Source organism: Sinocyclocheilus grahami, unplaced genomic scaffold, assembly GCF_001515645.1.
Source record: "Sinocyclocheilus grahami isolate Dianchi unplaced genomic scaffold, SAMN03320097.WGS_v1.1 scaffold209.1, whole genome shotgun sequence".
NCBI classification, from domain to species: domain Eukaryota; kingdom Metazoa; phylum Chordata; class Actinopteri; order Cypriniformes; family Cyprinidae; genus Sinocyclocheilus; species Sinocyclocheilus grahami.
This window is the reverse complement of record NW_015505388.1, coordinates 583935-598425: the sequence shown is the minus strand read 5'-3', so window position 1 is coordinate 598425 and position 14491 is coordinate 583935. Positions and strand designations below refer to the sequence as shown.

General features: G+C 37.3%; 2 protein-coding genes across 4 annotated transcripts in view; both read right to left on the bottom strand.

Annotated features, from left to right (window-relative positions):
• Positions 1–2219: 2219 nt before the first annotated feature.
• Positions 2220–12076, bottom strand: me3 (malic enzyme 3, NADP(+)-dependent, mitochondrial). 3 transcript variants are annotated; one of them, XM_016286353.1, is made up of 15 exons: positions 11778–12076; positions 10252–10436; positions 9441–9574; positions 9165–9314; positions 8931–9006; positions 8700–8861; positions 7308–7411; positions 6574–6683; positions 6394–6491; positions 6150–6263; positions 5834–5939; positions 4669–4811; positions 4374–4547; positions 4165–4263; positions 2220–3233 (listed from the first exon to the last, which is right to left on the bottom strand). In XM_016286353.1, the coding sequence occupies exons 2-15, from the start codon at positions 10429–10431 to the stop codon at positions 3072–3074; spliced, it is 1812 nt and encodes a 603-aa protein (XP_016141839.1). In that variant the 5' UTR covers positions 10432–10436; positions 11778–12076; the 3' UTR covers positions 2220–3071. The 3 variants fall into 3 exon arrangements, with proteins under 3 accessions (XP_016141839.1, XP_016141838.1, XP_016141840.1); XM_016286352.1 differs by lacking the exon at positions 11778–12076 and adding an exon at positions 10985–11283; XM_016286354.1 differs by lacking the exons at positions 10252–10436; positions 11778–12076 and having other exon boundaries at positions 9414–9462.
• A 912-nt stretch (positions 12077–12988) lies between these two features.
• Positions 12989–14491, bottom strand: part of LOC107595866 (immunoglobulin-like domain-containing receptor 1) — a 4028-nt gene continuing 2525 nt past the window's right edge. The window contains exons 4-7 of the mRNA XM_016286454.1: positions 14334–14453; positions 14101–14247; positions 13276–13401; positions 12989–13185 (exon numbers count right to left, since the gene is read on the bottom strand). Coding sequence (XP_016141940.1) covers positions 12989–13185; positions 13276–13401; positions 14101–14247; positions 14334–14453 — 590 coding nt within the window. The remainder of the gene's footprint in view (positions 13186–13275; positions 13402–14100; positions 14248–14333; positions 14454–14491) is intronic.

Below are 14491 nucleotides of genomic sequence, written 5' to 3'. Positions count from 1 at the left end.
CAGAGACGGTTAGTGAGGGTCACAAGAGAGCCTACATACTTAATGTCACTGTCTAAGCGGATCTCTGGAGAGCGGAGGCTTCAGCAGGATAACTCTCTTAAAGGAGAGGAACACTCACCAAAGTAAAAACACATACTTACTATCAAACCCGCCTGGCTACACTCAAGGCCAGAGACGGTTAGTGAGGGTCACAAGAGAGCCTACATACTAATGTCACTGTCTAAGCGGATCTCTGGAGAGCGGAGGCTTCAGCAGGATAACTCTCTTAAAGGAGAGGAACACTCACCAAAGTAAAAACACATACTTACTATCAAACCCAGTACCAGACCATCAAAAGTATTTTCATCATTGGTCCAGCCCCAGAGTCTGATCCTGGAGGGGTTGGTGAGGAGAAGAAAGAGGGCTGATGTTATCCCTCAGCAAAATGGAAAGGGAAGTGGGTGCATGTTATCTACCCGTACCAGTTCCAGATTGCTGACTGTGTCTGCGCTTGATAACTTCCCTTAGATCCTTTTTGTTCTTACTCAACTCACGCCTTCTCTGTGACCTGCTCCTCCTCTGAGGAGGGCCACATGAATCACCTGGCCCTGTCTTCGGCCCGCAGACCAGGCCAGGCCAGGTCCCCCCTCGTATTTTGGCATAGACATAGACCGGCATGGTATAAGTGATTTGTAGGCTTACTGAGTGTACCTTCGCCTCCTTGAATTTATTGACCACCGCCTCAGCAGATGTGCTGAACAATTCTGAAGGAGAAACCAGTGCGTCAAGAAGAAAGCACTTGTCTTTCTCCATGATGTCTGCCAGGTTCACCCACAGATGTCTCTCAGTGGCCACTATTGGCGCCATCGACCTACCGATTGCAGCAGCTGTTTGCTGATCTTATGAAGATCAGGAAGTAATGGGAGGCTCAAGGGAGCTGGGCTGTTTTGATAAAAAATCTAATCTAGCAGTATCCATAATCCTTAATCTATCCATAACCTCCAACAGCTCTTCAGACTTCATCAGCAATATCCTGCTCACCTTGGCTGGAAGCCAGCAGAGCACTTCCTGCTGGATCAGAGAATGTAGTTCACCCTCGTCAGCCACTGACAAGAGACAGAGATTTATACTCAAACTCATCAGCAAGTGCCATCTGAGACCCCCACGATCTCGGTCTCTTCGCTGCCTTGACAGCAGCAGGACCATAATCGCGGGGGGCAGATGATTGTCCCAGTTCCCTTGAGAAGAGGGACAAATGAAAGCAAAGCTTTCTCATTGAGAAATGCTCACAATGAACAAACTCTGTCCCCTCAAGAAGAGCGTGCGTTTTCTTCGCCCAAACACATAACGCAAAGGTTGTGTGTATCATCAGTTGTCAGATAGCACTGACATGGATCTGCACACTTCCTAAAACGCCTTTCAGTAGACATCGTTTTGCTAACCCTTACACACTTCAGATCAAACGACCCTGAAGACAAAGAAAAGGTTGACATGTTCCTCCGGTGCACTTTTATACCCGCAGCCGCACCATTAGTGACGTCATAGGCTGCCGTCTGCCAATGTCAAGTGCAATGTCATGTTTACATTCAAGGCATTCCCCATAGCACCCTCTAAGGGATGCACCAAGAGTTCCCTTTTGAAAGGGAATCTCCCCCTGTGGCTTTTGCAAATAGATTGATGACAGTTCATTAAATGGGTGACAATTCAAGGAAACATTAGAGTTATAATTTAGAGTTTTAAGTTAACTGTGCATAAAGGAAAATAGTGAAGAAATTAAATGAAAGAAGAAATGAAAATGAGTTCGACATGTAAGATAATGAGGTCAAGTTGTTTGGTTTCAGGATGTTTTTACCATTATTATTTAACATTATACCCTAAACTTTCAGTTCATTAAGAAAATATAGCCACATAATTAATGTAATATAGCCACATAATTAATGTAAATTAATATACAATATGTATAAAAGCAGGTTAAGAGCTTTTTGTTACATATTCATATTCACCCTCCAAAACAACAACTCTTTCTGTGTGATTAGATTTATTTTTAGAATACTAGATTTAGTTTATTCTAAATCTGTTTTCCCATTGAACACTTGTGGTTGCTTTTTTAATAGTAAACAAAAACAAAATGCTGAAGAGAAAACCACTGCGTAGAAGCTCCACGTCCAACAAATAGGACCAAGATTCCAGCTCATTCTCATTAAATGAACATAAAACCCATATCTTTTTTGAAGTGTTTATTTAAAAGTCACTGTCCATTCAAAATCTCCTTGAATATCTGAAAATATAATTCCATAGTTGTGCGTTACTAATAAGCAAAGCATATTTCTAAACGAGGAGAAAAGTTAAAAACAATTCCACATGCTGCAATGAACACATATGTAGCCGGTTTTTCAGGTGGACACTTAAATAAACTGATACACTCAAGCTAACAATTTCCAGTATTCATTGCTACATGTCAATAATACATTTAAAATTAGACAAATTTTGGCATAGACAACTTGTAAAAAAAATTAATTGCAAAAGGAGTCAATTCACACAGCAGACAACTGGATAACTACTTTACCTACCTAACTAATGAAAATCCCTTTTCATACAAACATTCAAACCAGGCAGTCTGTTATTTCCACGTAGGAGTCGCTGTACAAAAATAGTTTCTCCCTACAATGATATTTGCATTTGCAGGAGCGCTAAATATTTGGAGTGGATAACTGGTTAGAAATAAATGAAATTACAGATAGAAAGCTAATGTCGTACTAATAAACTGGAGAAGAGCACTGATTCAGTAGCCTGGTTATTTGGGAAAGTGCTTGTTACTGCTTTAAACATAGCTGCATTTTTCCCTTTGAATTGAGCCACTGTTTTGAAGACAATTTGAGCTTGAATGAACACTGCATTCATTTATCGCTGATAGCCCTCTGCGGATTCTCAGCTATAGGTTCAAATCTTGTGTTAAATCAGTGGGAGCAGCTACTCTTTTAGGATTGGGTGGCCTGGAGCTGGAGTGTATATCATCAGATGATAATAAACGGAAAAATAAGGCATGAGACTGATATGAGTATCTCCGTTTTAGTGGGCTGTGGATGAATAACCTACACGTTCTGAACTGTCATGGCATCCTTGGGCCAACTGTATGAATCCAGAGTGAAGGAGTCGTAGTCAGAGTTATAGACTTGGGATAAAATAAAGGCCTCTTTGTCTTTGGGTTCAGGGTACCAGGAGGCAATGCCCTGTTTGTAGGCATGGTCCACAATCTGAAGAGAAAAAAGGGGTTTGGGAAGAAAGAATGAAACGAAGTGAGTGAATAGTTGCTTTACTGCAGAGTACAGTGTGACAGATTTGCTCCTGTTTGCTATTAAAAACCTATGCAAAGTCAAAGTTAATCTATTTGTGATAACTTTTATTGGTATTATAGGGAATATAACTTACAGTATGCAATGAAGTTTACAAACTTAATGGCATAAAATCTTTGGTAGACATTCAGTAGTTTTGCTTGAAGCAGATTATTGTTCAGGGTAAGTTCAAATGAGATACTTTGTTGCACGCTGGTGTATTATTGTATTATGTTTTATACACAATATTTGATTTTGTGCTGATTTTAGCTCACTAGTATTAGTGGTAACATGAAATAAAAAGTTAAAAAGAACAGCATATATTTGAGATGTAAAAAGTTTGTAACATTATAAATGTCTTTAGTGTAACTTTTGATCAATTTAATGCATCCTTGCTGAATAACAGTATTAACTGAAAAAAATCTTACCGATCCCAAAATTTTGAACAGTAGCGTACTTAGCAAAATTAATAGAGTTCTAAATTTAGCATGATCTCATTCCATATTTTACGGGTGCTGAAATGTAGAGTTGGCCAAGAATTAATATCTGAATAAAATTAATAAAACAATTTCAACCACGTTCTGTGTGCTAATGAATTTTGATTTTGTACTAATGATTTTTAGCACACTAGCACCTAATGCAATCATGAAAAAGTAACTGTGCAGCCCTGTTTTACTGTGAAATCCAACCCGACAGCTCTTACAACCTACTTTGCTATATTAATAAATCTCTTAATTTAGCATGTACTCATTCTATATGTAAGCCAAAATGTTAGAGTTGACTAACAAGCCCTGTTCTTGTAGTAATTATCCTCTACATATGAGATATGTAATAAATAATATATGAGACTGACCTTAACAGCAATTTTGAAGGATACTTCTCTGATGGTCTTCAGAGGGGGGTACAGTCTGCCCTCAGCCAGATGCTCCTCAGTAACCATGTCAGAAATCGCCTGAAGAGTAATCAAAGCCTTAATGTTAGCTTTCGCACTGTAAATAAATTTGTAATCGAAGTGTTTTGTACTGAAGCACACATTCATGTTTACTATTGTTGGCTCTTTACCTCTGCTGTAGTAAGAAAAATGTTATCCGAGATGTGGCGAACACCACAGGCAATGACTCCCAATGCTACTCCAGGGAACACATAAGCATTGTTTCCCTGGCCAGGGTAGAAGCTACGACCATCTGCCAAAGTGACTTTCTTAAAAGGGCTTCCGCTGGCAAATATGCCCCTTCCCTGTGATACACACACACACACACACACACACACACACACACACACACACGCCCTTTAAATTGATGGCTTTAGTCAACACCCCTTTCACTAGTTTTATTCATAAGATTTCAGTGAGTATTACCTCAGTGAGTGTGTAACACTGCTCTGCTGTGCACTCAGCTTTGCTTGTGGGATTGCTGAGGGCAAAAATAATTGGGCGTTCGTTGAAAGTGGCCATGGTCTTGATGATCTTCTCAGTGAAAGCACCACTTATAGCAGCCACACCTGTAGATGGTTTGAGGTTTGGTGTTTATAATCTCAAATAATTTTCAAATAGTAAAATTTTGCTGCATTTAGCATAATGAACAGAAATACACTGACTGACATTTGTTGAAATCTAAATGTTTTCTGTAATTATGCCCACTAGTGGCTTTAATATGCCATTGCAATTCATACAGGATGAATAAAAAAATAGTAAGATGCACAAAGCACCATTCCAACTATAAAAACACATGAGAATGCGGTAGAATATCTGCAATCCTTCAGTTTCATAAGATCTAACTACTCGGTTCTCAATCCTGTAAAAAAAAAAGTTAAAAATAAAGTGTATATATAAGAACAGCGTTATTGTTAACTAAACTATTAAAAATCATTTTAAGTAAGTGAAATAATGCTGAAATAAAATTAAATATAAATATTATAATGGAAAACTTGTACTTAAAAAAACCTTGGTAACTAAGTGAAATATATTGATGTTGAAGTACTAAAACTAAAATATTTATTTTATATTTTTAAAAAGAAAAAAAGTGTTATTTTAGTATATTTACATAGTTACAATTATAGTACTTCGTAAGATTGTGAATTAGCTTTTATTTTTGTTCAGTTTTCATTTTAAGTTTAGATTAGGTTTTGGTAATCTTGTGATTTTGTCACTTTACTGAAAAAAACAATAGAAACGACAAACGCACATAATTAAATTACAAAAATTAAAATGAAAACTGAAAAACAAAAGCCAATTCAAACTATTAATAAGTACTATAACAGTACCTTTATAAATAATATTAAAATGGGTCTGAATACTTAGGACCATGTGATATTTCAGTTTTTCTTTTTTAATAAATCTGCAAAAATGTCAACAATTCTGTGTTTTTCTGTCAATATGGGGTGCTGTGTGTACATTAATGAGGAAAAAAAATTTACTTAAATGATTTTAGCAAATGGGTGCAATATAACAGAGTGAAAAATTTAAGGGGGTCTGAATACTTTCCGTACCCACTGTATATAGAATGGGATCAATCACTCCTTACCAATGATAGCTGTGGGCTTGATGGTTTCCACCACTTCCTCTAGAGTCTTTATGTGTGGATGATCTTGGGCAAATTCTTCCTTCTCATGGTTCAGATGACTTCTGCCCTAATAGACCAAATGACACAGAATAACAGTTTTGGTATAACATTTAATTTTGGAGGTGTTCAAATGCAGTTTGTTGCTTTAATTTATGTTTTGACATTTTGAATTAAGCCTACATACATTTGTATATTCAGATGTTGAGTAGGAGGACAAATATAGCCTTAAGGAAAGAAATGTCAAAAAAGGACAAACTACTGTGGGTTTGATTGTTACCTTGACAATTAGGCCTTTAGAATCCACCATCCAAATCCTCTTGACAGCCTCAGCATGAGGTACACCTTCCTTGGCCATGGCCATTATCATTAAGTGAGCAATGCCCAAGGCGGCCTGGTCATATGACAAAAAACAAACACATCTCATAATCCTGGAATTCCTGGTATAAATGTTTTGTAATAGATCTTTTATTTGTTATTTCTCAGTAAAAGTTTGTTGCATCTTTCAAATGAATCCACATTACCTCTCCTGCTCCCTGAAATACGAACTTGTGGTCAGAGAGTTTATTCTTTGTAATCTTAAGAGCAGCAAGGACCCCAGCAACAGCAACAGAAGCTGTGCCTGAAAAAGGTGGGGAAATAGAAGAACAAACTATTTTATGGCTCTAAGACTATAATTTTGATATTACAATGTGCATACTTACCCTGGATATCATCATTAAAGGTACAATAATGGTTGCGGTATTTATTGAGAATACGAAAGGCATTGCTGTTAGCAAAATCCTCAAACTGAATTAGGCAATTCATCCCATACCTGAAACAAAAGATTGAAAACAATGACAACATGTTTGTACAGTCTGTAAGTATTTCACACACATCATCTTCCCCTCTAGTTCAGTTGTTTCTCAATTCCAGTTCTGGCAAAATCCATTGAAGTTTACTTCACTACGAAACATTCATTCATGGATATGCACTACGCCACTGCCTGCAGTGTCTTCTCACACACAGACGAAACTTACTAGAGAAGTGTGAAGCAATATACCTCTGTAAATAAATACAAATTAAATTCACATCTCGCACACTTTAATGCCCTTTGAGTGGAACATATACGCTCCCTTCAAACTGGAATCATGGCGGAATATCCTACGAAGTCTGTTGAATAGAACAAACGTCTGAAGTGATAAGAGATACATACAAATTATGCAAACCAGGGGGTCGCGAGGACTGGAATTGAGAACCGCTGCTCTAGTTAACTGTTAACATGAGAACCACCAAACCGAATCATTAAGTCAGTTAAACTGGTGAACGAGATCATTCAGAACGGATTTGTTAACAGGATCAACGGATTCACTGAAAAGATTTGGCTCAAAAGTATGACTTGAACAACGTGAGAGTAAGTAAATCACCTTTCATTTCAGAATTTTAGTTTCAAACATACTTGTCGGTGACAGCTTGCATGAACTCATCAATGAGGTCATCGTATTCTTTGCCCCTCACTCTTTTGTGCTTTAAGCCGATGTACAAGGGGTCATCTAAGAGGGTCTGAACAAAAACAAAAAGAAATGGGTTAAGAAAGGGCAACGGTAACAAACAGGGACAAATGATCCAATGAAACCTATGAACAAAGTACAGTATATATATATATATATATATATATATACACACACACTAACATTCAAAAGATTCATTCAAATCTAAAATGACAGTGAAGACATATATTGTTACAAAAATAAATGCTGTTCTTTTGAACTTTCTATTCATCAAAGAATTAAAAAAATAAAAAATCAGTTTTGCCAACACAGGAATAAATTGCATTTTAAAATACATTTAAAAAGAAAATAGTTATTTTAAATTGTAATAATGTTTCACAATATAACTGTTTAAAGGGTTAGTTCACCCCAAAAAGAAAATTCTGTCATTAATTACTCACCCTCATGTCGTTCCAAACCTGTAAGACCTTCGTTCATCTTCTGAACACAAATTAAGATATTTTTGATGGAATCTGAGAGCTCTCAGACCCTGCATAGACAGCAACGCAATGTTCCCAGGTCCAGAAACGTAGTAAGGACATCGGTAAAACAGTCCATGTGACATCAGTGGCTCAACTTCAGTTTTGCGAAGCTACGAGAATACCTTTTGAGCGCAAAGAAAACAAAAATAACAATTTATTTAACAATTCTTCTTCCCCGAGTTACATCTTCCGCCATTTTAGAGACTTACCCAAGAGCGTAATCGACATAATCAGCGTTGTTTACATTAGGAGGAGAAAGCGTGCACATGAACGTAATCTGCGTTGTTTATGCTTAGGGGAATGCGTGCGTATGTGTTGTTGGATTAAATATGTTTTTTTTTTTTTTTTCTTTGCGCTCAAAAAATATTCTTGTTGCTTCACAGGGGAATGCGTGCGTATGTGTTGTTGGATTAAATATGTTTTTTTTTTTTTTTTCTTTGCGCTCAAAAAATATTCTTGTAGCTTCACAAAACTGAAGTTGAGCCACTGATGTCACATGGGCTGTTTTACCGATGTCCTTACAACGTTTCTGAACCTGGGAACATTACAGTTGCGTTGCTGTCTATGCAGGGTCTGAGAGCTCTCACATTTCATCAAAAATATCTTAATTCGTGTGCCGAAGATGAACGAAGGTCTTAGGGGTTTGGAACGACATGAGGGTGAGTAATTAATGACAGAATTTTCATTTTTGGGTGAACTATCCCTTTAACTGTATTTTTGATCAAATAGCATAAATGCAGCCTTGGTGAGCAAAAGAGGCTTCTTTCAAACACATTCGAAGAAAAAAAAAAAAAAAAACATTACCGACTCTTGTTTTACCTGATTATCAGTGCCAACATCTAGCAGCACAGGCAGGCACTGCTGAGGTGGCACTCCTCCACATGCTGTATACAAAGCTAGTTTGCCCACTGGGATCCCCATTCCATAGCTGCCTAGGTCTCCTAATCCCAGGATTCGTTCTCCATCCGTCACCACTATGGCCTATTAATGCACATATAATGAAACATCCATCTACAGCCACCGAATGACACTTTAGCACTCTGAACATACCTTAATGTTTTCCTCCGGCCATGAGTTCAGCATGCTGGCAATATGCCCCTTGTCATGGATAGTGATAAACAGCCCTCTTTAAGAAAAAAAAACTGTCAAATTCACATGGGCCTTATACTGTATGTTCGCCATGCAAGAACTGGTTGGACTGGTCTGAGTGTTTATAAAGCATTTGATTCAGAATTGGTCCAACTAAACAAGTCGTTCCAGGTCTGTAGTATGTATATACCTCACCTTGGTCTTCTGAAAGCAAGGCCATACTGTTGGCAGGCCAGGCCCACAGTAGGAGTGTAGACAATAGGCATAAATTCCTCTACGTCAGAGGTTAACACACGATAGAAAAGCTTCTCATTTCTGTCTTGCAGGGTCATCAGCAATATGTATCTGCAGAGTTAAAAGGGTTATTTTGAGTATAAATGGGAAATGGACCAAGAAAAGTATCGTCACTGCTTAGAATTGGCATGGCTCATGCAGAGTATGTACTGAATGTTTCAGTTGAAGATTGGTTACTTGTCAAGAGGGTTACTGCGTGTCTCATAGCTCTTCATGACACGAAGCACTTGGACATCCTGAGAGAGGAAACAGGGAGGCAGCAGGCCGTGGATACCCAGCTGTAACCTCTCCTCCAGGGTGAACGCCATGCCCTGTTAACACAGCACCATAACTTCATTAACAACATGTGACAGTTGTGAATTTAAAAGAAAAATGTGCACTCCTCCTACAGTCTGGTTTAAATACAAATTACCACCCTGAAACTGGGTCTGCACCGGGCAGGATTCCAGCTTAGGGTAGATACATCACGTTGGATCTATTTATTTCTGACCAATGAGACGCAAGCATGGCCACCCTCCCGTTGGATTCTCCACTCACTGTTTACTCACTGCAACAGTTTCCATCCATAATGGCTTTAAAGTTCTACACTTCTCAGTCATGCCCATTCCTCATCTTAGCCTGAAAGTCTTTGCAAACAGGATACAGATTGCAAAGTAACATTTAAATGGACACATTTTCATGACCCAGCCAAAAGTGATTTGCAAAACTGCTGAGACATATCCTGCAACTCTGCATTGATTTTAAGAAGCCTAAGCATATTCAGAGCATCTCCTCTCAATGCTTGGTAGGGGTCAAAGTCTTTGAAGACTTTGCTTTTAGATTAAAGATATACTACTCAAAATGGTACTTTCATACTTTCTTATCTGTGGGGATTTTGGCATTACATAATGTTATAAAATCGCATCAAAGCACCGGCTACTAACAATCTAAAACCTGCTTATTCACCTAGATCATAAGTGCACTGAGTTTGGCCCCTAAAGATGCTTACTTTGTTCAAGTGGGGGTTCCTGGTGATATCATAGCCTCGTTTTTTGGTGAACACCGTGCCCTTGGAGTTCACGCCAGAGTGACAGACCCTCACTGCCCCTATGATAGCAGGAGGGAGAGCCAGGGGACTGGAAAAAACCCTGCACAGCGCCAGCACACTATTACCCGAGAGAGAGTTCATGATTCCTGCAAAATGAGAAAAATCAGGTTCAGAGAAGCTTCTTTTGGAAATTCACTATTTTGGAAACCATGGTTTTGCCAAAATACCAGTTTATGCTGGTTTGGTGACATGGTTTCTAGTTGGTAGACCGCATTAGACTAGCAAGAAACCAGATGGTCAAGCTGTTTTGTTTTTTTGTCCAGCTAATGACCAGCTAGTGTACCAACTTAAGCAGGGGTTTCCAAAAAGATGATTTTACAGTAATAAGTCATTGCAGTAAAACTGGCGCATAAACTGTGGTTACCATGGTATTTTTTTAATAATAAACATGACTAATAAAAATGACTAATACAGCTTTTTCAAGTTCAGCTAGTTCGCCCTCTCACGTGTAAACAAGGCCTTTAGGTAGAACGCAAATGCATCATGTACTGTATTGTGATCTGTATTCACTACGCTTCTTTATTTTAACAACAGTATGTGTTTCAGGCTAAATGCACATTATGGAGAGGTTCAGCATTGTCATTGTTCTTTAATAAGATATAATAACGTTATTTGTTTAAAGCAAAGCGCATACCTGAGAACAGCCAGTCCACCGGCAGCTTCTGCTTCACTAGGTTTAATCCAAACGTTGACCTGCAGCTGCCTGTCTCCTCAGCCTCGCGTTATCTGTAGATGATGTTGTAATCGATTGACAGAAACGTTCTATGTTTGTATGACATTGACACTTTTGCTTCCCAAAGCTCGCCCTAGGCCCGCCCCTTTTGGGCAGAAGTGGCCAATAAAATGAGGCGACGCGAATGACGGCGTTTCCATATAAACGGAAAATTTGTAGACCTGTCTGACCGCTTCCCCATATTTTTGTTTGTTCAAGCGTTTAAAATACGCATAGTAAAACCGGGTACTCCCTTACGAAAATTAACCATGGTTTTACAAAAAAAAATTAAAAATACCTTGGTTACTATAGTTAAACAATGGTAACCACAAATTAACCATGGTTTTACTACACTAACCGTAGTTTAAACATAGTATTTATAGTGAAACTGTGGTTACAAATGGTAATCAATATGCCAAAAAAAAACATGGTTACAACAATTTTACTATAATAAAATCATGGTTAATTTTTGTAAGGGCTTAAACATGTACTTCGCACAAATTCACTAACGTTGCCCTCAAATATGTTTTAATGAACATAAGTAAGCTGGTTTGATCAATCAATCTCATTTAATTGAATTGACAGAAAAAAACACACGTTTCTGCATTAAAACATGAAACATGCTGGAAAATATAAGACTATAGTCTAAACGATTGTAAAAAAAAAAGTTACTTTATTAAAGCCAGTGTTTACGTCTTTAAAGCAAAGCGCATACCTGAGAACAGCCAGTCCACCGGCAGCTTCTGCTTCACTAGGTTTAATCCAAACGTTGACCTGCAGCTGCCTGTCTCCTCAGCCTCGCGTTATCTGTAGATGATGTTGTAATCGATTGACAGAAACGTTCTATGTTTGTATGACATTGACACTTTTGCTTCCCAAAGCTCGCCCTAGGCCCGCCCCTTTTGGGCAGAAGTGGCCAATAAAATGAGGCGACGCGAATGACGGCGTTTCCATATAAACGGAAAATTTGTAGACCTGTCTGACCGCTTCCCCATATTTTTGTTTGTTCAAGCGTTTAAAATACGCATAGTAAAACCGGGTACTCCCTTACGAAAATTAACCATGGTTTTACAAAAAAAAATTAAAAATACCTTGGTTACTATAGTTAAACAATGGTAACCACAAATTAACCATGGTTTTACTACACTAACCGTAGTTTAAACATAGTATTTATAGTGAAACTGTGGTTACAAATGGTAATCAATATGCCAAAAAAAAAAACATGGTTACAACAATTTTACTATAATAAAATCATGGTTAATTTTTGTAAGGGCTTAAACATGTACGTCGCACAAATTCACTAACGTTGCCCTCAAATATGTTTTAATGAACATAAGTAAGCTGGTTTGATCAATCAATCTCATTTAATTGAATTGACAGAAAAAAACACACGTTTCTGCATTAAAACATGAAACATGCTGGAAAATATAAGACTATAGTCTAAACGATTGTAAAAAAAAAAGTTACTTTATTAAAGCCAGTGTTTACGTCTCCGCACATGAGAAATTCAAAGATCTTTTTTCTTGGAAACTGTACTGTTCATGTAGCTTTTGATTATGAGTTAAAGAATGTACTGCTCTTCTTTTACAATGCAACTAATAACAAATACATATACATACTCAAATATGACACTAAATCATCCCAAGGATTGTATTTAGATAACACCATTAGAAGACAAAGAAAACAGCTAAACCAACATTAAAAATACTACAGACAAAGACTAACTAAAAGTAAACAGAGAACCTAGATGAACCAAAGAGGCTATTTTAGGTACAACCTTCAGTTGAAGTGTCATCAATGTGAGCTTCATCTATAAACTGTACTGATCAAATACCAAAAACCTTGCAGTGGTTAATAATTAAACAATGTACAGTGAAAAGTTAAACATATAAAACAAAGAAATGTTTTCAAGTGATCAAATAACTTCTAAAAGCTGTTTAAAAGTGTAATTACTTGGTTCTCCAGAAAATCTAACATCTGTTTTTTACCACGTACACTTCCATTTATGCTACCATTGGAATGATATCCGTGGGGAGGTACCATTGGCGGGACAGGTTGAGGAGGAGGAAAGGCCATCGGGGCCATGGGAAGGTTGTGTTTGAATGAAGGTTCAGAAAAAGACCCTGTGGAGGACAAATTATTAGTGTCAAGTTATTAATGATTAGAAGCAGCACTACATACATTAACAGATTAATAAAGGAAGTTATACTGACCTGAATATAGTAAAGGGTTTCTTTGAGAAGATGCATTTGAGGCAATGGGGGCATAGATGGGCTGGCCATGGAGCCATGGTACCATTGCTTTTTGAGCTTCACGCATCATCTTGTGGTGCATCACCGCTAAATAGACAAATGAACATGGAAGAAATATTTCACTGTTTTGTTATTCACTACAATTCCATTTTATAGGGTGGACTGTGAAAAAAAAAAGTCACTTGGTATTAGAAGACAATAAATGATAATAAATGTTATGTTTTTATTATTTGAAATAATATTTAATAATAATATTAATAATAATAATAGAATATTTATAAAGGACATAATGTTGTATTGTCGTAGTCCACAATACATTTTCATTGTTAAAATGCTAGAAAAAAATACAAGGTTCCACAAATTATTAAAATTAATAATAAATTATAAGTAATAAATAATAATAATAAATTATTATGAATATTATTGTCGTTATTCATATTGTTTAAAAGTATACTTATATTATTCATAATAAAATATATATTATATTGCCTATTTTGTCAGTCTACTGATTATTTCATTTAGTCAAAATGCAAAAAAAAAAAATATATATATATAATATATTACATATAACAACATATATTATTATTATTATTATTGACAAACTAATCCATTATGTGGAGTGTGATTTTGTCATCAGTAGACATTTATTTTAAGGAACTAATATCCAGCAGAAGTACAACACTGTGAATATTGTTTAAAAAATACTGTACAAATACATATTGTCTGGTTTGACAGATGCACAGGCAAAGATACTAAAGGGATATAAGAGTGAATGCACGTGGATACCTTCTTCTGGGCAGCAGCAAGTGCGAGGACAGCAGGGACAACGGACATAGCAGCAGCAGTTCTGAGGACAGCACTGGCAGCAGCAGATACAAAACAGTATGATGAGGAGCAATCCACCGAGGACGATGAGCAGCACTGTCAGCCAGTCTGAGAGGAAGAGGTGGTATGATCAGCATCAGCATCAATAAATGTTTTTGTGGTTGAATACAAGTCTTCAGTGCGTTAATACTTACGATATACAATGAGTCTGATTTCTTTGTCGGAGTCTCCCACGACATCACCAGCTGCGTCGATGGAGCAGAAATACATGCCGTTGTCCCACCACATGACCTCATTGATAACCAGGTCAGCACCTGTGAAAAACATATACAATTTTTTTTTTGATTATTAT